The 21,067-nt window shown below is 39.3% G+C and overlaps 1 protein-coding gene across 6 annotated transcripts in view; it reads left to right on the forward strand.

Annotated features, from left to right (window-relative positions):
- Positions 1-21,067, forward strand: part of lrfn5a (leucine rich repeat and fibronectin type III domain containing 5a) — a 110,989-nt gene that overhangs the window by 78,726 nt on the left and 11,196 nt on the right. For all 6 annotated transcript variants that reach the window (XM_051389972.1, XM_051389987.1, XM_051389996.1 and 3 more), the window contains 6 exons: positions 5,662-5,885; positions 7,657-7,785; positions 8,003-8,183; positions 8,852-9,007; positions 9,973-10,232; positions 12,107-12,574. In XM_051389972.1, the coding sequence (XP_051245932.1) occupies positions 5,689-5,885; positions 7,657-7,785; positions 8,003-8,183; positions 8,852-9,007; positions 9,973-10,232; positions 12,107-12,574 (1,391 nt within the window). In that variant the 5' untranslated portion in view covers positions 5,662-5,688. The remainder of the gene's footprint in view (positions 1-5,661; positions 5,886-7,656; positions 7,786-8,002; positions 8,184-8,851; positions 9,008-9,972; positions 10,233-12,106; positions 12,575-21,067) is intronic.

Raw genomic sequence — 21,067 nt, forward strand, 5'->3', positions numbered from 1 at the left:
TGTGTTGATGTCTATGATAAATAAATGAGAGGCACATGCACATACAAATACATCAATTATGTATACTTTAACATAAAAGTCTGTACATTATCTTAATCTTTGCATTACTACATCTATAACTGATTGAAATACAGCAGAGCAAATGCTCCATGTCAAATGAAATTACTGTGATATGCATTAGAGTAATCTCCTATTACTGTATTCTGCTGCAGCCAGCAGGATTGTGACAAATGAAGGAGAAATCTGCATAAGCTTCTGTATTTGCACCATCATCCTGATATCTGTCAGTAATCTAAAAAAATGCTGTCAGAGAGAGGCTGTTATGAATGTCTGTAATGATCTAATTTTCTCTGTCAGTTAAATCTTTTGAGGGTGTAGGTCTGTGTGGATGTTGGAGTTGTTTGAATAGCAATATGTTGCAGTAAACAACGTTGCTCTTCTCAACAAGAGCCTGGCGCTCTGAGACTGTTGGAGAACACTTCAGCATATGAAGTGTTTTCCTAACTCTGACATGACTAATCTATTTTAACAACACAAGTACCATAGTAGACTACCTGACAAAGGGCCCTGCAAACCGCTGGATGACACTTTGGGATGACAGATGAGTTTCCGACTTTTCCGACGGTGGTGACTATACGAGCTTTTGACTTTGGCAGTTCGCCTGTGTCAGTCATAGAAACGGTACTGTTCAACTCTTGTTGTTAATATTTCCAGGAAAATACTTCCCCTCCATTGTCACCTAGTTAACATCTCAACAACCATTTCCCCTAACCTTTTAAGGTTGAAAAACCATCTGATATCTCACTTTGTGACAGTAGCCTGTATATTATTGTCTCAGCCTTAACCCTCTAGTTCCGACTTTTTGCTGCTCCAGTCCTGCTAATTAAAACATTTGCACACAAAGCACTCAACATTCTGCTTGAGAAATTTGCTATCTTTGGATACTTTGGATACTTTAGATTCTCCACTAGAATTTAAAGTAAATCTGTGGGTTTGAACAAAGTCTGGCTGCACAGCATGAGTTTGTAATCACTGGACCCACCAGCCGGCTGCTGCTTGTTAACCATTTCCTCAGGCACTTAGACATCATGTAGCTGTGCCACTTAGCATCTGATTAGCTTAGCTGCAGTTTATTACAGGTTAAGCTAAAACAGAACTTGCAGGGGGATAAAACACAGAAGTTAGTCTTGATTGCTCGTCAAGTACAAGCGTAAACGATATATACTATTACATTTTGTCTCTAAAAAGCTTAGTTAAGGTATATCGGACACCTTTTAAATGTGATTCATAATTGAATTCATAAAACCATATATGAAAGAAATTGAAGAACTAATCTTAGCTGTAGAAATCTGATAGTGAAGTTTATTACCTTAAACCTCAGATACAATTAACTCTAGTGGCATATAGGTGATTTCTACTAGACACAGCAACTGGGTTTACACTAAAGAAAAGGTGCAGTTCTACCCTCAGCGTCTGTGGACACTGCAGTGGGGTTTACAAGATTATATGAGGTTTAAACCCGTCTTAAATCTTAAACCACAGCTAAGCTAATAACTGAACAACAACCCAAACAGATTTAGAATTAAAATCCCTACACCACTGTTTACTTTTGCTTTCGGATTGAAAATGGGGATTTGAACACAAAAAACATTCTGGATTTCTTATGAAATACTGCAATGTATGGTTTTGCGATCAACCATATGACCTCAAACGTATCACTGCCTAATTGGTTGTGCATTAAGTGTGAAAAAGCTGATCAGGAACAACAAAAGTCTACAGAAATCTTCAATCATGGCTTCTTGGCAGCTTCAAAAGAGTTTGAATGTGTGAGTACTTCCAAGCCGTCGCTTTTAACTGCCAAGTCGTTCCATTGGTTATCCCTGTGAGATTTAAATGCCGCCTAAGATCAGTTTCAGTATATGGAGCGTGGGGAGAATCCATTCGAGCTGTCCGGGAAGCCGGTTGTTCATCAGTTAGCAAGCCAGGGGTGAAACTGGCTTTATGGAAGACCTGGGGAACTGGGGTGTCAGTGTGGAAGGCTTTCAAAGAAGTGGATAAAGCAGGCTGCACGCGTGTGTTAAACAGAATCGTATTTTACACACCACTACAAACAGAGCTTAATTTGTCTTCCTTACCCATAATCCCTTTGGTTAATTCACCATTCCATTTGATCCCAGTGGTCCTACATGTCACCTCAAGCTACGCCGAGTCAGTATCTCATGTGTGTGTTTATGGAGAGGGCATTGTGTGAAATCGAGCGCCATTCTGTTGTAATCTGCTTTTCCATATGCGTGTACGACAAGTGAGTAGCATATGCGTCCTTTCCCGTATAGTGAGTGTTCTATATGGTTTGTGTGTCACGTATAAGTGTGACAGCGCGACACCGGCATCATCTATCGTACCTCGTCTCTCCTCGCTAAATGAAATTCGTCCCTCTCCCCCTTTTCCTTTCACAGCTCAGCACTCATTTTAATTAGCTCGCTCTCTGATCTCTCTTTCTTCCTCTCCCTCACTGATAATTCTCCCTCGTTTCCTTTCCATTTCTCTGTCTCTCTCACTCATTCGCTCTCATTACAGTCATTTCTCAGTGTAATTAATGAGCTGATATCTGCTTTCGTGTCACAAGGGTCATGAGCTTTCTCGGTCTCTCTCTCTCTCTCTCTCTCTATCTCTATTTCTCTCTCTGTCTAGCGCCTGTGCATATGAGTCATCCGGCGCTCTATTTAGCTGCCGCTCTGTCCTTCTGCTCTTCTTTCTCTGCACTCAAATAGAGAGGGAAAGAAAAACAGAGAGTGTATGACCTCTGACATTGTGGCAGATTTCAGCTCAGTAATTACACTGAGCAATGAAAGAGATATATAGAGAGAGGACCACACAACTAGACTAGAGAAAGGGTGAATGGCTTCCTAGTCCTGGGTAGTAATTTGATATAATATGAATATGTAGTGCTTATATCAACCGGCCGTGGAGTTTTATCACACCGACTCCATTCAGATAGCAACAGGAAAAGTGTCGGTTTCTGAAACTGATACAAAGATGACATCCCATCACTACTTCACATCCGTAGACAAGGGACCAAGATTCTGGCACCAGAAGCATTCTGGTTTCCATTTGTAATCCTGGTAGTACTGACCAATCAGGTATGAGCGGGCTTTGGCTGCCTGCATGTAAACAGTCCAAGGCTAAATAATCGTCAGGCGATAGCCAATGGGTTCCAAGGTTGTACATTGCAAAGATGAGTCATCACAGCATTAAAACTATAACAGCTACTGTATTTCTCCAGATCAGGTTTACTGGTGTGCAGTTTCAGGACTAGAATAGAAGGTTAAGTATGGTGATGTTCTTATCTAAACAAATCCAATTTAAAGAGCAAAACTAACTATACAGTAGGTTATTATTGCCATAGACCTCCATTGTTGTCCAACTCTATTTAAAACAAATCAGTGATCCACACCGTTACAGTTGCTAACATGTTTCTTCTCTACAATTAACATGACCTTTGTAGTTTATTTATGTAGTCCATTACACACAGACTATTCTGCTGTCATTTACACACCAAATGTGTATTAATTGGTGGCTCTAAGACCCCGTTTACAAAACGCATTAACATGCAGGCTGTGTCTGCAAAGTGTAAAATCACACCTTAATGCAAAGTGTAAAATCACACAGAACACACTGTAATGAGTGATCTGATCTCAGCCAGGTCTAAATGCAATCCATGCAGTGTGACCTCCACCTTTTCCTGCTAGCATAAGCAAGCAAATGCTAAAGCAACATGTGATGTAAAAAATAATGGTGTTTTACTTGACTTGGGACACACCCATGTCTGGTGACAAGTCTACCAGCCCCACTTAACTCATTTCTATACTGAGATAGGATCACAATGTGGGCAGAATCAAGGTGACAAGTTAAATAAATGTGTTAAATATCTGAATAATTACTCTCTTTGATAAATGATTTTGATGATTCCACCCATAATCAGTTCATAAAGTAATTTTATGCACACCTGAATCCTGGCATCTCTTCTCCTGCAAACACGTCTGGCAAACAGGATGTAGCCAGATTTATGATTTCGGAATAAATAAGAAAAATGCAGGTTAAGCATGAGCAGTGACAGCCGTGAGTCCAGGCCACACAGTTTAACTGACAGGCCTTGTCTGGGAAGTGCAGAGACGACACAGTAATGAATTCACACCGCAGATGGAGGCAAAATTGAACAGGAAAGCTTTTTGATTTTAACACCTTAACTGTGTGCTTCTTAGTGAGTGGGGATCACAGCTCTCTGATGAGATCTGTTCCTCTTTAAAAGCCATTTGTTAGTGCGACTTGTCATTTTATTACACAGCTGAATCAATTCATTACATAAACGATAAACATGTACACAGTCATTAGAACAACCAGCTTTAATTGGTATAGTATTGTATTCTCCTCTATCATTTATTCACACACACACACACACACACACACACACACACACACACACACACACACACACTCTCTCTCTCTTAACTGATGAAATGATTTGTTACAGTTAATAAAGCCAGTTAGTTATAATCATTAGTATCTGGCTGAAGAAATACTGCAGTACACTGCACTTTACTGAAAAAATTCTTTTCATCACTTTTTTAATATAATATAGTGTGAGAACAACCTCACCTGCAGTTTCACCCTCACCCAGCCTGTGTTGTGTGTGTGTATGTATATTAATCTGTATGTATGTGTGCATGCTTGTGTGTGTGTGAGAGCTAGAGAGTGTGCGTGTCTGTGTTTGCACTGTGATCCCTTTAATCCTGATTCTCCCATGTCCTTCAAACCCCAATCAAGGTTGTCATTAATGAGCATTTTCTCTCTCCCAGCCTCGCCCTGCTCTGGCTCTCTCTCTCTAAACTTTCATAATTAAGTACAAGCACTGCTGCTTACTAATGATGACTGAGTACGTGTGTGTGAGTGCATGCATGTACATGCATGGCAACGCCGCTGAGCTATAAATGACTCTAATAAACATCTCCTCTGGTTTGATTAGCGATGCCTAAAAGTTGGTGGTGATTCAGCTGCCTTTGGGTTCATCTAGTCACGTCTGGTCATTAAGATTTTAGCTTTATCAGAATCGGAGTCACTCCAATGCATGTTCAGGGGTCATTCATTGATGTACACTTAGTGATTCTTGATGCATAATAACACGATACACTAACACCAGGCCCTGGTAGAGTGCAAGTCCTCCTTCTCCATACTGCACTTATCACGCTCCCTTCAATATATACACTTAACTTTCCATATAGCTCTCTGCATTCAAAGTGCCATACAGTTTAGTTGATATAAAAGGAAGTGCAGTGGGTGATAAGTAGTCTATTAGTCCAGCGTAGCATGAGAAAATGACATTGAATAGAGTGAACACTGTGGAGCAGTGTGAGGCACACAGGTTTTTCTTTGGTTTGAATACTGGAGAATAGAATACTTTGCAGAAACACTGGAAATATATTCAAATTGGCGATAATTCCCAATAATTTGACTAGGTGAAGAAATGCCTTTGTTTGTCTTTTATATTATTTATTCCCAGTATGCATTATACAATATATGCTCAACTCCTATTGGAAAAAAAGTCCAATCTCATTAAAGTCTCCATTTCTCTCTCGCTTTGTCCCTGTCTGTCTCATTTTTCAGGCGTCGTGTCCAGGTGGGGTGGTAACCATGGAGAGGCTGTTGCTGTGTGTGATGCTGGCAGTTGCCATGGCAGTGCGGGCACAGATCTGCCCGAAGCGCTGTGTATGTCAGATCCTGTCACCCAACCTGGCAACCCTCTGTGCCAAGAAAGGTCTACTGTTTGTACCGCCGAACATTGACAGGCATACAGTGGAGCTGCGGCTGGCTGACAACTTTGTCACAAGGTAATGTTCACATCAGTGATACCACTAAGAGAAACTAGTAGCCTACTTTATAGGATAAATACTGCAGACCTTCTCCCTTACTAGTACAACTTAGAGAACAAACTTTGTGAAACCACAGCCTCATTCATTTCAATGAGACTGCTGATTGGACATAGTTGGGGTTACCCCAGGGTCATCTGGCAAAAAAGTAGAACCAGGCTCAACTTTTGCTGGAACACATCCGGCAACACAGCGCAGTGGTCAATCAAACACGTGGCACTTTCCTGGTGGATCATTTTGTAACATAAACAATATATTTTTACCCTCTGCTATACCTCACAATATTCTCTGTCATTGTGTTATCCCCTTTGGAGTGTTTTGGAGTCAATGTATTAAGTAGCCACCTGATACTTAACAGTTTGCCTCGATGGAAAGGTAACAAATGACATAACGTTACAAAACGTAAACCCCTAAGGAACACCAGTTGGGAATTTTTTTTGAATTTCATTGTTGTACCAGATACTTGTTAGCTTCCCTCAGGACTTCTAGCTAGTAGAAATCGTCCATGTTTTATCATTTAAAAAAAACAAACTCACTCTTAGAGGTCAAATTTGATTGTTTCATTGTGTCAAAATTAAAGCAGGACCACTAATCACAGATCTATCTGATATATCATTTGCCTCCTGGTTGGTTGTCTTACATGAGCAGACCTTTTAAACGCAGAGCTATTTTTGGTCTCACCACCTGCTAACACATATGCCGCTACTACTAGAGTTCCCTCTGTTTTGAGTGCTGTTGTTACAATTAGTGACACAGTTAAATTAAAACTACTGTTACTAGTGAGACTGTGAGGGCAGAAAAATGTTTGATACTATCTACGATATACTGCAAGTACTATTACTGTTACTACCAGCACTAAAACTGCTACAACTTCCTGAAATAGTGACTATATCCACAAACGTAGTGGTGTTTGCTTCTGGTCTTCTCAAAATGTGTTCATTGGAAGATAAATTCATTGTGATATACAATGTGTCTTTATTAAATTACTACTACTAACATTTACTGACATTTAATTATTAACAGCCACCTATACAGTACTGTGTTCGCACTTTAACAACAAAGTATACTAATCCTGGGAAAGACTCCTGAAAGCTGGAAACAGAGACACTGATGACGTCATCAGGCGTCATCAGCCTGGAGCTTCTCTGGCGAGAATGAAGTCGCTGAATTTTTGGACAGACTGGCATCACCCGGGGTGCTTTTTATGGTGATTCGAGCACATTATCCGCTGGCAGTAGAATGAAATAAAACTAATTTAGGTGTTAAAAAAAGCACATTCTTCGAGGCCCCAGAGTAAGTCATAGTCAGTTCATAGTCAATGGAGCAGCTCAAGGCTGACTCCTGATGGCACTGCACTTTAGAGCCTTGGTTCTCTGCTTTGTAGCCTGTGGAGAGAGTTGTTCACGATCACAAATATTGAATGAGCTGCACAGGATAAAAGGAATACCATATATGAATTCAGTTATTTTTTACATTTTGCTTTTACATATTTAAAGAGTTTTCCCATAAAATATCTGCTCCAGTTCTACTGAAAGACTGACAAATATTCACCTTTTAATGGACTACTCTAATATTTAGAAATTCATTTTTATCAGTAGAATGACTGACAGCTTCACTTAATCAGAGTTCCTTTTTGAATTGTTGGTGTTGGTCAGATCTACAGTTGTGCTGGAGGACGTTTCATAGATGATATATGTCTGTCTCTTGTCTAATTTAACTTATGTGTCCACAGTGTAAAGAGGAAAGATTTCGCAAACATGACACGGTTGGTGGACCTAACCTTATCCAGAAACACCATCTCCTACATCACACCTCATGCCTTTGCCGATCTGGAAAACCTCAGAGCTCTACACCTCAACAGGTATGGATTTGCACACAGCTGTAGACTGGTATGTGTTTGTTGTATAATTACCTCCGCCAAGGGGGTTATGTTTTCAGTGCTGTTTGTCTGTCAGCAAGATAACAGAAAATCTACTGGCCCAATTTTCATGAGTTGCCTTCCAGTCTGTATTGCATGAAATCCTCTTGATAAATGTGAGGTGTTGTAATCAGTTTCTCTCTTTTTGTCTTATCTGCAGTAACCGACTGACGAGGATAGGCAACGATACATTCAGCGGGATGTCAAAGCTTCACCACCTCATTCTAAACAACAACCAGCTGGTGCTGATCCACCAGGGAGCATTCAATGACTTGCTGGCGCTGGAAGAACTCGACCTCAGTTACAATAACCTGGACTCTATTCCTTGGGAGGCCATCCAGGTCAGGATCTATTTAAACTGCAGCAACCTGTCAAACCTATTTGGCTGGAGGCCCTTAAAAGAAGCCATTCCCAAGCGCAATAAAATGGCCATAAAACATTTTTGGCCATTTATTTGAAATTAAAATAAAGAGATCCTAAGGGCTTTTGGGTTAGGGTTAGGGTTAGGGTTAGGGTAAGTATGAGTGTGTGGACTATGAATTAAGCTCACTTCCCACTGAAGAAGAATTTTCTCCTTTCAAAGCATTTTCAGTGCTAACAGTTACAATTTTACTACTGCTCTTTGTTAGCCAACATGCAATTTGTATGTATTACAAATGTCAGGGTCTCTAACAAGTAGTTGACTACGTAGTTATAGTTTGATAAATAAGTGCTTTGTAAGGTTTTAGGTTTGTGTTTTCTATAATGATTAACCACATGCTACATTGTTTTCAGTTCAACTTTACATTTACAACATCAGCTTCATCATTTCTATCACCACTGTACATCAAGGACTGAAGGAAGAGACTGAAAGGATAGTGACAATAACCAGAATTTTAAAGACTAAAGAACTATTAAAACAATTTTTGAATTCCTTTAGGTTATACATTCCTAACCTCCTCACATACGTCAGAAAACATCTATATGAAGGCCAAAAGAATAACAACATTTTTCTCTGTCATTCCTGCAGAAAATGATTAGCCTCCATACGTTGAGTTTAGACCACAACATGTTGGACTTCATTCCAGAGGGGACCTTTTCCCTGCTACAGAAGCTGAACCGGCTGGACGTCACCTCTAATAAACTCCAAAAGCTGCCACCAGACCCACTTTTTCAACGAGCACAGGTAATTTTCTGAGCTTTTATTCCCACCACACTAAAGCTCCAGTGTGTAACATTTAGGAGGATCTATTGGCAGAAATGGAAAATAATGCATTTTTTGTGAGTTTTGCAGCCACTTTTGTTTCTCCTACACGTTCCATTCCCAGGTTGTCAAATACAGACATCGGTGGTATTCAGTTAGTTGCAATGTGCAATTTCACCGCTAGATGCCACACAATCCTGCACACTGGTCCTTTTAAACCCAACCTTGGAAAAGTGCCTAAAACTAAACTAAATACAATCATGTATTCCAGTTTAGGATTATTTTGTTTGCAGAGGAACTGAATTCAAACTGCAGTGTTTTGAGTCGCAATGTTGCAAGTCACTGTTGGAGATTTAATGAGTGTCTTTTCACGTCTCCTCATAAATTTTTTTTAACATTCACATTAATAGTTCATTTACAGTGGTACAATTCAAACTACAACAACATTTCAAACTCTTTACCGATGAACCATGGGGTTGTCTGGTTTACATTTTCTATTATTATGACAAAATCTGACATAATTGGCGTTATATATTTAATCAAGTTTTCCCAGATTCTATTGAATTTGTCCTGGAATAGTAAGTGAACTTCTCCATCATATACAATGAACAACATCGATCCAGTCTTCAACTTAGTGAATGGACCAACTCTGTCTTCAGCCATTTTCTGGTGATTGCTTTTTTGCTTGCTATTGGCATTATCCTAAACATATATTTGTGTCCTAATGTTATGGGCCTGCTGATTTATACAATTACTCATCCAGTGCTGGGAAGAAGGTGAAATATATTTTTTTCACTACACTTTCTCTATCTCTTCATGGGAAAAATCAACTGCCCCAGTTGAATTATACAGCTCCAACTGAACAAAGCAGGGTTTTACTGGAAAATAAAATGTTGCTTGACTTATAAAGTTTTTCTTAAAATGTAATCATTGTGTCACACTTCCAGGTCCTGGCCACGTCAGGGATCATGACCTCTACTTCGTTTGCGCTGTCATTTGGTGGGAACCCTCTCCATTGTAACTGTGAGTTACTGTGGCTGCGAAGGCTGAACAGAGAGGACGACCTGGAGACTTGCGCTTCACCCCAACACCTCTCTGGCCGATACTTCTGGTCCATCCCTGAAGAGGAGTTTCTCTGCGAGCCTCCACTCATCACCAGATACTCCCATGAGATGAGGGTGCTTGAAGGGCAGAGAGTTGCACTCAGGTATCTGTATCCGTTTTGAACAGAGATACATAAAAATAGTACACATGCAATCAGTAAAACTCAAACAAAATGTCCTCATTATTTTATAACACAGACCTACACCCTGTCCGGTTTAATTCCTGTAGTTTTGTTAGCATTATGTTAACAAGCTACTGAAGAATACATGAAATGCCCCTCTGTTCAATGAAGCACAAGACAGGGACATCACACTAAAATTTTAAGGAGGGCCAAAGTAAATCAAGACAACAACAGGTCGAAGAGATGATGATTACTTCATTTGCATATATATTGGTCACACGCTTCCAATCATGATAGATGTTATATTTTCGAATATGGAATTATGATGAAATTGAAAAAACGGTGGCAAAGGAAATCACTGAGATGCTATTATTCTCTTATCTATGAGGTATAAGTAGAGCTCATCAGAGGGTCAACGCACCTAACATTTCTCATATTTTGCAGCATCCATTTTATTGCATTAAACTGCAAAAAGCCAGGAAAATGTAGTGGCACATGGTTAGGTGTGGATAATAATTATTTTTAATATTTTGGTTTACCCAGTGTTTATTTTACCAATTCATCACTGGATACATTGAAATGCAAGATGTTTTTAATTTGTTCACTTCCACAATAGCCTAAACTTTACATAATTTGGAGCTCACTTTAGTTCACTACTATAGACATTGTCAACCATGTTTAGAGAATGTGTGTAGTGTAACCCTGCACCATAGTCCCCTTAAGAACTACTACACTTCCCTCGGAATTCTTTTTCACAGCACTTCACAGTAATTACAGAAAATGAGAATGGTCACAATGACCCTAATGACACTTGTACTGCTTATTTTTGATTGCTTATAATTTTGATGACTTAAAAGTAGCTTATTATTGCACCCATTTCAATTCATTCGTGCACCCAGACAAAAGGTCATTGGAAGACATCCACGAATATGAATAGGTCCCTTTTTTCTTCAGTTCCTCAGTATTTAACTTACATGACGCAAGTACCTTTTTGCACAATCCATGTCTTGTTGTCAAAAAGCCTAAAAGTCTGGCTCCTCATTAACATTTGTGAATAAGTCACACATTTAGTTCCTTGGTTTATTGTACCTACATAATAACTTATTTAAAGCTGAACTACTAGTTTAGTAGTCCATTAGGTCAGCTGACAGAAAATGAATTGGCAACTTTTTTAATAATCTGGAACTCATTTAATTCATTTTTTTAAGCAAAAATGGAAAAACTAATTCTAGCTCAGGCTGCTTTAATATGAATATTTGTTGGTTTGCTTTGCCTTCCTTGAGAGCAAACTGAATATGTTTGGTGTTAAGTTTGGGGACTGTTGGTCGGGTGAAATGAGACATTTGAAAATAAATCCTTTAATGATGAAATAGAACTTATAATGCCAATTTGTTGTTATTTTCTGACATTCTGTAGACCAGTATTTTCATTGATAATAAAAATAATCATGAATTGTGGCTAAAGTTATTATTAATCTAAAGTTTCATAGACCAAAACAACACATATACATACTATATGTAAGTTTTTAATAAATATTAAAAAAACTAAAATACTTTTTGTCACTGTAAAAATGCTAGGCTATTATTCCCTGACAGCTTTTCTTCTTTCTTTGTGCCTACTTCTTTTTCCCAGTAGGTACTGGTAATTATATTTTGTTCGACAAAATTCTCCTGTAAGGCTGCACTGTCAAGCATATTCTAACTTAAATTAATGTGCTCTGTCGACACAGTAGATAATGTTTAGATTTCGTTTAAGAGGAAAGGTGGGGGGAATCCAGAAACCGCCCTTCTCTGCTTTTACTGTACAGCTGTCTTGTCTCTAATGTGTTCCCCTCTACTGGTTTTCTCGCCCTAAAGGTGTAAGGCAAGAGGTGACCCAGAGCCAGCCATCCACTGGATCTCTCCTGAGGGTAAACTGGTATCAAACTCCTCCAGAACATTGGTCTACACCAATGGGACTCTGGACATCCTCATCAGTACTGTGAAAGACACTGGCTCCTTCACCTGCATCTCCTCGAACCCTGCTGGTGAAGCCCACCAGACAGTAGACCTGGTTATTATAAAACTCCCGCACATTTCCAACAACACCAACAACATCCAGGAGCCAGACCCAGGATCATCAGACATTTCCACATCAACCCGAGGCGGAGCCAACGGGAGCAATGTGACAGGTGATGTGAAGGGCGGAGTGGATAAGAGGGTGGTGACGGCTGAGGCCACCTCGTCAACAGCACTGATCAAGTTCAACTTCCAGAGGAATATTCCAGGCATTAGGATGTTCCAGATACAGTACAACGGGAGCCAAGATGACTCGCTGGTTTACAGGTAAGATTGACAGAATCACTACGTCACCATGGCATTCATCACAGTAGAGTCAGACAGTTTACACAGTGGAAACAGAACCATGATATGGCTAATGTGGAGGTAGAGAATTACTAAGCTGTATAGATTACATTACAGTAGATTAGATGCAACTTTAATGATCCTGGACCTACAAGGACATTAATAGGGCACTCCAAGGAAGCTACATTGGACCTAAAAGGGCACTACAGGGGCGCTACGAGGGAGCTATGAGGGTGCTACGAGGGCACTTAGAGGTGCTACAAGGGAACAACAAGGGATGCTATGAGGGTGCTATGAGGGTGCTTCAATGCCTTAATCCTGTAAATGAAAGATAGGCTACTGTTAAAAAAAAGTACAGCATTTTTGTAAGATACAGAAAAGTGAATGGCAAATAAAAAATAAAAGTAGTATACATACCTTTAGGGGTACTCCAGTATCTCACATAACGTGTACAATGTGTCTGGGTTAACCTTACCACATGGCCTCAAGTTCCGCAGAGGCCCTTTGCTGCATGTCATACTCTCTCTCTTCCCTGCCTTTCCTGTCTCTCTCTCTACTGTCCTGTCTAATAAAGCAAAATGCCAAAAACCAGAAAGTAAATAAGATACCTTTCTTACTAAAGGTTTCCTTGTCAAAAACAGACAATCGTGGTAATGTTGAAGGCTATTAAGATTGTTTTTGTCAGAGCATATGCACATACTATATGTCCATGTTTATTACATTACAGCACAGTCAGAGAGTTCATATCGGGGCAAATTAGACTAAACAACAGGGATGGACAGCAAAGGTGAGAAAGTTCCTGATCATCGGTCGAACCCTTCAAAACAATGCAGCTCACTCTGTGCCGCTGACTCACCAGGACGGCCTTGACAGGGAGAGCTCCGCTAGTCCTTCTTGACTTTTACCGTTTGCTCAGGATTACACAGATTAGATCGATCTCGCAGGGAATGATTGTTATTTGAGCTAAATATTTACTCCGGCGAAATGGGGGAGAGGGAATTAACAAACATAGAGATTTCGTAGGGGAATCTGCCGGTATTATCTGTCTTTCATATCACCGCTAATCTCCATACATAGTTCATCAGTACGCATCATCATCAAGAGCTGGGGGAGCGTTGGGATTGACCGTCTGGTTCACGATGATGACAATACTCTTGGTTGTTATTAAATTAATCTCTGAAGAGTTATTCAGTACGAGCTATAATATTGTGATTTTTGATCTTTTACAGTCTTTATCTCTGTGTGACGACACCAATATATAATTAACAAACTGCGATCATTCATAGAAGAATCTGCTGGTATAATCTGCCTTGCATATTATTACTAATCTCTGTACATAATTCATCAGCACTTAACCCCATTCAGAGAATGCATCATGGAGAGACGGCGCCGATGGGATTTAAAGCTGTCTGTCTTACAAAGATAACGTCATAGCTTTTCACATCGATAGCTGCTTGTCCTCTCCATCTATCTACCTTTCTCTGATGCTCCCGTTTTCATTCACAAAAGCGCAGCAAAGCTTCTTTGCATTTACAGGACTGTCATTCAGCAAGAGGCTGCGTTTGTACTTTTATCCCAAGACTTTAAAATACTTGTTGGAAAGTATTAAGTTGGAGAGCATGACGGCCACAGAAGACAAACAGCTTCCTGTGGGGGCACGGAGGAGGAGCAATTAGACAGCCTTTCACCAACCGCCCTGGTCTTTCCTCACTCTGTCACATCACTCAGAAAGTCTTTCTTTCTTCCTGTCTTTTCATCCTCTCGCTCCCCCCCCATATTAAGCGCTGAAGTCATTTGTGTTTCTCTGTGTTATTTTGCAGCCCTCTTGTCTTTAGATAGCACATTGATTTCCATTCAACGCTGGCACAAAGCAACCAATTGATTATTTCTCCCTTTTTTTCATTAGCCAAACACAGAGGAGAGAGAGAAGAGGGATGGAGGGGGAGAAAGGGATAAGATGAGAGGAAAGCAAGGGGGAACAACATAAGGGAGAGAAAAGGAGGGAAAGAGAATGACAGACAAGGGAAGATTTTCACAGTCAGGGCACTTACTTTTCAGGTTCAGTGAGAGCTTATTGATTTGCCGCACATTGACATTTCTGTGCTTTGCTCCTCATCTCCTCAGTATAATGCTGTTGGGTATGGGGAGGGTGGCTCTATGTTTCCTTCACTCTGCATTCAGCTCTCTGCGTAAACAGATGGACAAAGAGTGATAGTTTAAAGCTTTTACAGGCATATCCTCCCGGTTATGATAAGCTTGTGGACATGCAATACGCAGCACATCTGAAATGTAATAGTTGTAATACTTGATTCTGTATTGATCCCTGCAGGGAAACACCACCCACCACTCCTTCCACAGGGAGGTCAGGGTCAGCTGCAGAACAGCACTCCTGGAGCTGACAGGGATTTAGTTTCTTGCTCAAGGACACTTGAGACATGCAGATGTTTACTGATACAGTACTGGTGTTTTAACGCCAGTCCTCCTGCTTAAATATTATATTTCTATTCCAGAGACAGGCCTAGTGCCCAGTCGGCCACAATACTAAACCCCCTCACAACAGCAAGTGTAAATAATCAATTTCTAAATATCATGATGAGTATCTCTGTGATTATGATTATTATTAAGAATAATAAGAAGAGTGTACAATGGCTGAACAATTACTCATTATATATATATATAAGAAAATAGCAATTTGATCACAATCACAAGAGCCACAATTTTAATTATAACTTACAAAAGGAAGTGTCGTAACAAGCTTCAGCAAGTGAAAGTTTAAGTTAGTGTTTAAGGTTATGTTAATTGTGTGAGTTGGTGAAACAATACGAAACTCTGTTGTCTTACACTTTACACTGAGCCAAAGATGATTATTGTCATGCCCAGCCTGCATGGGCTTACAAGACAACATAAATTCATACAAGCCAGGACAAGAGTGCTGCGTTTACATTTCCAAACAGCAAGGAAAGTCCAAAAGTAAGATAGAAGAAGAAAAAAAATAATTAAAGCATATTTCACGGTCCAATTTTCATTACAACAAAATTCATAAATCACTGTCAAAAACCTTTACTATGTGCCACTAGAAAAATCTGAATAAACGCTGATTAGATAATCAATCTTGCCTTCTTTTTCAGGACTTTGAGACCAAGTTAACAAACTTAAACACAAATTAACCAGCCATGCCAATTTTTGCTCATCCATACACCAGAATATTTCAGGCTTTTGTTGAGCTATTTCATGGAACATTAACTCTCTTAAATCATCACAGTTTGTACAGTACAAAAGAAATTTGGACTCACTTTCCACCCAGATCACACAGCTCACACAATCATGTGAATGTTTTTGAATCGACCAGCCTCAATGTCCAGAGGAAGAACAGCAGCTCTCAACTGTGCAACCGAAGATCTTTAGCTTCTAGCTAAATGAGATTTGACATATGATTTAGGGCCAGATTTTATTTTTATATGCACATATATCCTTAATGCTGCCTTTGACAAGACATTTTCTTACTACCCTAAAACTTCCAATAAAAGTAGGGTCCCAAATAGACGCACGTCTCCTTTAAAGGCCTTGTGTGGCTACAGGTTTTCACAAACAAACGTCTGGATTTTATAGAAATGATCTTGATGTATAAAACATCTTAAAACCCACCGGGTCGTCCGCTTGAACGAGTTTTAAGATGTTTAGATCACCTACACAAATATAAATGTTGAAACTTATATACCTTAGTTGCACATCGTTGGATCAGTAAGATTCTCTACAATTTAATTTAATCACTTAACTCTGAAGTGATCATAAAGCCGTACTGTCTGTGTCTATTCCTGCATTATTTATATTTGTTTAGTCCGTAAAGGTCCACCGATCAAAAGAATCAAAGGCTTTCATTAAAATTAATCCGAGTTGTGAATATTGTCATGTGAAGTCCGTTGCTCACTGTCTATTATTAGAAGTTTTACGTTTTTTTCCCCCAGAAACTTCAATGAGAGCTTACTTTTAATAGCGTTAACATTCTGACAGAAATTAATCCTCAAGATATACAACATATCCACATCCGGTGGCTTACTTTGTTTATCCCTCTTATTTATTCTATCCTTTGCCATTTTGTTTTGACAATTCCACAGATAGTAGCATACTGCTATTAGAAATTATTAAATATTTTTCTCTCTTTTTTTTTTTTTTTCCCATTTATTTAGTTCACTGTGGCCAAGGAAAAGTAAAATTTTTCGTACCTTTTGGGGATTTTTTCTAATAACCTTCCCAAAATTGAGCTCAATTTAGCAAATTTTGTTGCATCTTTGAAGCCCTAATCCAGAGCACGACAATGTTTTATTCATTGTACCTTATAGGCTTTTACAGCAAAACTGTAAATATGTAGCTTCAATTACATGACTACCAAAGAAAGGTTTTTCTTTCTGTTCTTCTCTTTTCTTTTCCTTCTCAAAAGCAACTAAATTGAGTCATCCACACAACACTTACCTAACTCTCAGCTGTTAACCCCTCCTTTCAGGGTCAGGTCAAGGTAAGGCTGATGTCGATGAAATAATGTGCTGACCTTTTACACATGACCTATCACGGCAGAAGCGGCACATGCAGTCTTTGGCCTTTACACCTCGCTGCTTTTACTGAACAATTCCCAGCCGTGTCGATGATGATACTAAAAGTCATTGCCAGCGCCGACAACGACCACCATAAAACGGCCACAAAGTAGAATGTGCTCTTATTCAGATATAGAGCCAATTATTGCCCTTAATTATGGGTCTGGATGAATGTAAGCCACTCTGGGATTATGGAAAGAATGACTCCACAAACTAGAGGCTAATTGTCGGTGAATGGATTAAACAATGACAAAAAAAAGGCTGTGTAAGGTACTTTTATTTCCCTTGAACAGAGAAAAGAAACAGTAAAAAATAAACTTATAATAAAATAAAGAGCTTGTTTAGTTCTTATTTCCTACTCTGTCAACCCCTTAGATTATATACAGTATTTTTACCTCTTGTGGTCTAAATGGTATTTTGAAGTCTTACACACTGCCAGGAATAAAGTAAAGTAAAGAAAGTCTTCATTTATTCAGGAAATGTAGTGGCATAAACGTAGTCACATTTAAACATTTTGCTTCTAGAATCAGGGAATCAGCTCAAAAATTGCCCGCCATGTGTTTCTAATTATAAAGCATAAACTAAAAAAAAAGTCTAATTCAGATGTTTGAGCATGCTTGTTCAGTTTGTGCACTAAAATGTAGGATGGCATACGCCTATGTGATTACAACAAGAGCAAAATTAAGAATTAGAAAAAGAAATATAACAAAACAAATTTCAAGAAAAACATTTTCAATACATGTATTAAATACTAGAGTGTATATTGCTTTGTGTGTAAATAAACTGACCTAAATCAATAATACCATGGATATATCCAAAAGCACAAGCTCGAGAGAAATAGTTTATTTAGGCTTATGTTGAATATAATTAATCCACTACATGCCTGCAAATATAAAGGCTTCAAAATAGCTGCCAAATCTAAGGTTGCTTTGTCTTTCATAGGACATAAACTCTACTCCAACATTTACTAAACCCATTCTCTTTCTCTTTCCTAGTCCTCATCTGCTCTGTTTTTTTCTTTTTTTTCTCTTCCCTCTATGTTCTTTCAGCAGTTGTTTTCCACTCCAGCAGATCCATCGAGCTACAGGGGCTGGTTGCCATTTGCCAAAAAAACTACACATCAAGCAAATTGTGTGGCAAGCTTTTTTTATGAGGCTCCACAACAGGGGTTGGGGGGATGAATCCAGGCTTTTAAAAGGCATACTCTCCCCCTCCCCCTCCGGCTCTGTCTTTCACCAGCGGGAAGGAGTTTATCCTTGTCATGGGTCCCTGCGGCCCATGTATAACACCTTCCTCAGCTGTGCTTAAGGCGTAAAAAACATCCGCCTTTATCCCACCGTAATGTTCCAGTTCTGATTTTATAGCACCATAAACATATCGCGGACCTAACGTAACAGTGTTATTGTTGTAAGTAGTCTATGGGCTTTTAAACGTAGACAAGTTGTATGGAGGAAAAAGGAGTACAGGCAAAGAAAACAAGGAGCGAGACAAGATTTAGGAAAGATTATAAGAGTGGCTGGAAGTATGGGGGAAGGAACCAAATGAGGAGGAGGAGATGCAAGTAATAGAGTAAAATAGTGGGTGGTGATGAAGGGTCAAAATAGGAGGAAGGGTGGGCAGAGTAAGAAGGAACTAAGAATGATCAAAAGGAAGCGAGAGAAGAAGGTTTTAGGAAGAATTTGACTGGAGAAAAGGAGGGTGACCAAATAGCAGGAAAATGGATGTGAGAGGAAATTAAAAAAAGAGAGGGAAGGATGGAAGAGAGGTTGGAAGGAAGTAAAAGAAAGAAAGAAAAAATGATAAAAACTGTATAGGAGATGAGAAACAACAGAGAAGTAAGCGGGTGAGAATGAATAAGGGGAAGAAACGACAGTATGGAAGGAGCCAACCACAGCATTACAGAGAAATGTAGATGACTCAGCTGAACTGGAGGAATGGAGCTGAGCTGGGCAGATGGAGGTCTACACCCAGCTACAGATAGTGCTGAAACGTCTTCCCCTCATCTGGGACAGCTTTCGTTGCATGGCACTTTGACATCCACTCAGCTGTGCTTGTTTGCACTGAGCTCAGCAGTAATGAGAGCTTGCTAAGTGTGGAGCCTCTGTACTGGCAATTTTTAAGAACCTATACAGCCTTTGACCTGGTCATTGTAAAACCATACGCAACTGTTAAAGAGGATATTATATGCATAAAACCTTTAGCCCTGTTTCTAACTACACTCTATGTCCCAGTACACAGTGGGATGTTGAGACTTCACTAAGAAGCCAAGGACATGATGATCTCACCACACTGTCTGTTTACTGTCCCACAACTCAGGAATGTGTAACTGTGTGCTCCAACAGGGATAAAACCATACTGCTTCTGCCAATTGAGGCTCTTTCGGACTTTCACATACGAGAGTGTGTGACGGTGGCGTTGAGACCATTCATGGATGACTTGAATAAAACCTTACAGAAAGACAAGATCCTACTTTGCATACTTTATTAAACAAATTGCCACCAAACCTCCCTTTCCTTTTTTGGAATTGGGAATTAACAAAAGTGAAAAGTAGGGCCTTGACTTTACTCAAGAGAAGATCACAGACTAGTCGTTGCATTTGACAAATAATTTACTGATTTATTGTGGTTCACACATTAATTGCATGCACAACTTGTATGCAATGTACAAATTAAGCTGTTGTCACTGTTTGGCAAGTTTAAAGGACCAGTGTGTAGGAACATGGCTGCCTCCATGGAAGGCAACCTGTAGATAAAAATGGCTCATTCTAAGGTAACAAAAACACAATTCCTATATTCTGTTCACTGTATACTAATGAAAACATACCTCTGAATACTATATATTTAATTTATGCCAATAGAGCCTCCTAAATGGTACACATGTTGTCCTTGAATGAATGAAACTTTGTTTAAACCTGCAAACAATATTTAGCCATGTTAGCAAAAATGTTCCTATTTACATATCCAGCAGACGTGGAGCGACATTACCCTTCATTTGGAGCCACGGTAGCCACGTGACAAATGTAAAAATTTGGTCTTTGTAACTCCTTAGGGAAACGCTTTCATCCTTAGCTGCTCATTGCTCTGCTATGTTCACTATATAGTCACCTGCTTAGAAACAAGGTTGATGAGAGCGGTGAGACTGAACCTAAACAGTAAAGTTGTAAGCTGTAAAACCAAAACAATTAGTTTAAAGACGCTTAAATGCTCCGTAGAGCTTGGGACTGCAGAGTTGGTTGAACATTTTCTATGGGTTCAACAAAACAAGTAACACCTTTCACAATAAACAGTCATTTCGTCCATATTGAAATATCGACTAGAGCAGCTTTAAGCGTATGACTATTCTGTCTCTTTCTCTTGACTGCAGATTTCAGTTGCTAAAGCCCAGTTTGATCAGCAATGCTAGGCATGTTACCACTAAGAGGAATTAGATATTAATTTGATTCATTTTATAGTTATAATTTGTTTCATTAGATATTTTTTTCATACTTTTACTCTCTGGAAGCAGTAATTCATTATATCATTATTTCTTCAAATTCCCCAAATGGTAACTGTATCCTGCCTTTAAAAGATTATAACATTAACCGATAAGAGCAAACAAATGGCACTGATGTTTGATGTTCTTGCCATGAATTTTCACTGATAAGAGAGGAGTTCTTACAGGAAATATCTCCACATAATGAAGCTAAACTTTAAAGTTATTTTCCTTTCAGTTATTTTAGTGTGTGAAGATGATTATGAGGAAAGCAAATCAAAGGGTGGGGATAATCATAGCGTTTAGATAATGTTTGGAATTTAAATGAGGTGGCAGTGTGTATTGGGAGCCATAATATTAAGGCTGTAATCTGTAATTTCTTACACTGTTAATTGGTGAACAAAATAGAATCCTA

Source organism: Dicentrarchus labrax, unplaced genomic scaffold (assembly GCF_905237075.1).
Source record: "Dicentrarchus labrax unplaced genomic scaffold, dlabrax2021, whole genome shotgun sequence".
NCBI lineage: Eukaryota > Metazoa > Chordata > Actinopteri > Moronidae > Dicentrarchus > Dicentrarchus labrax.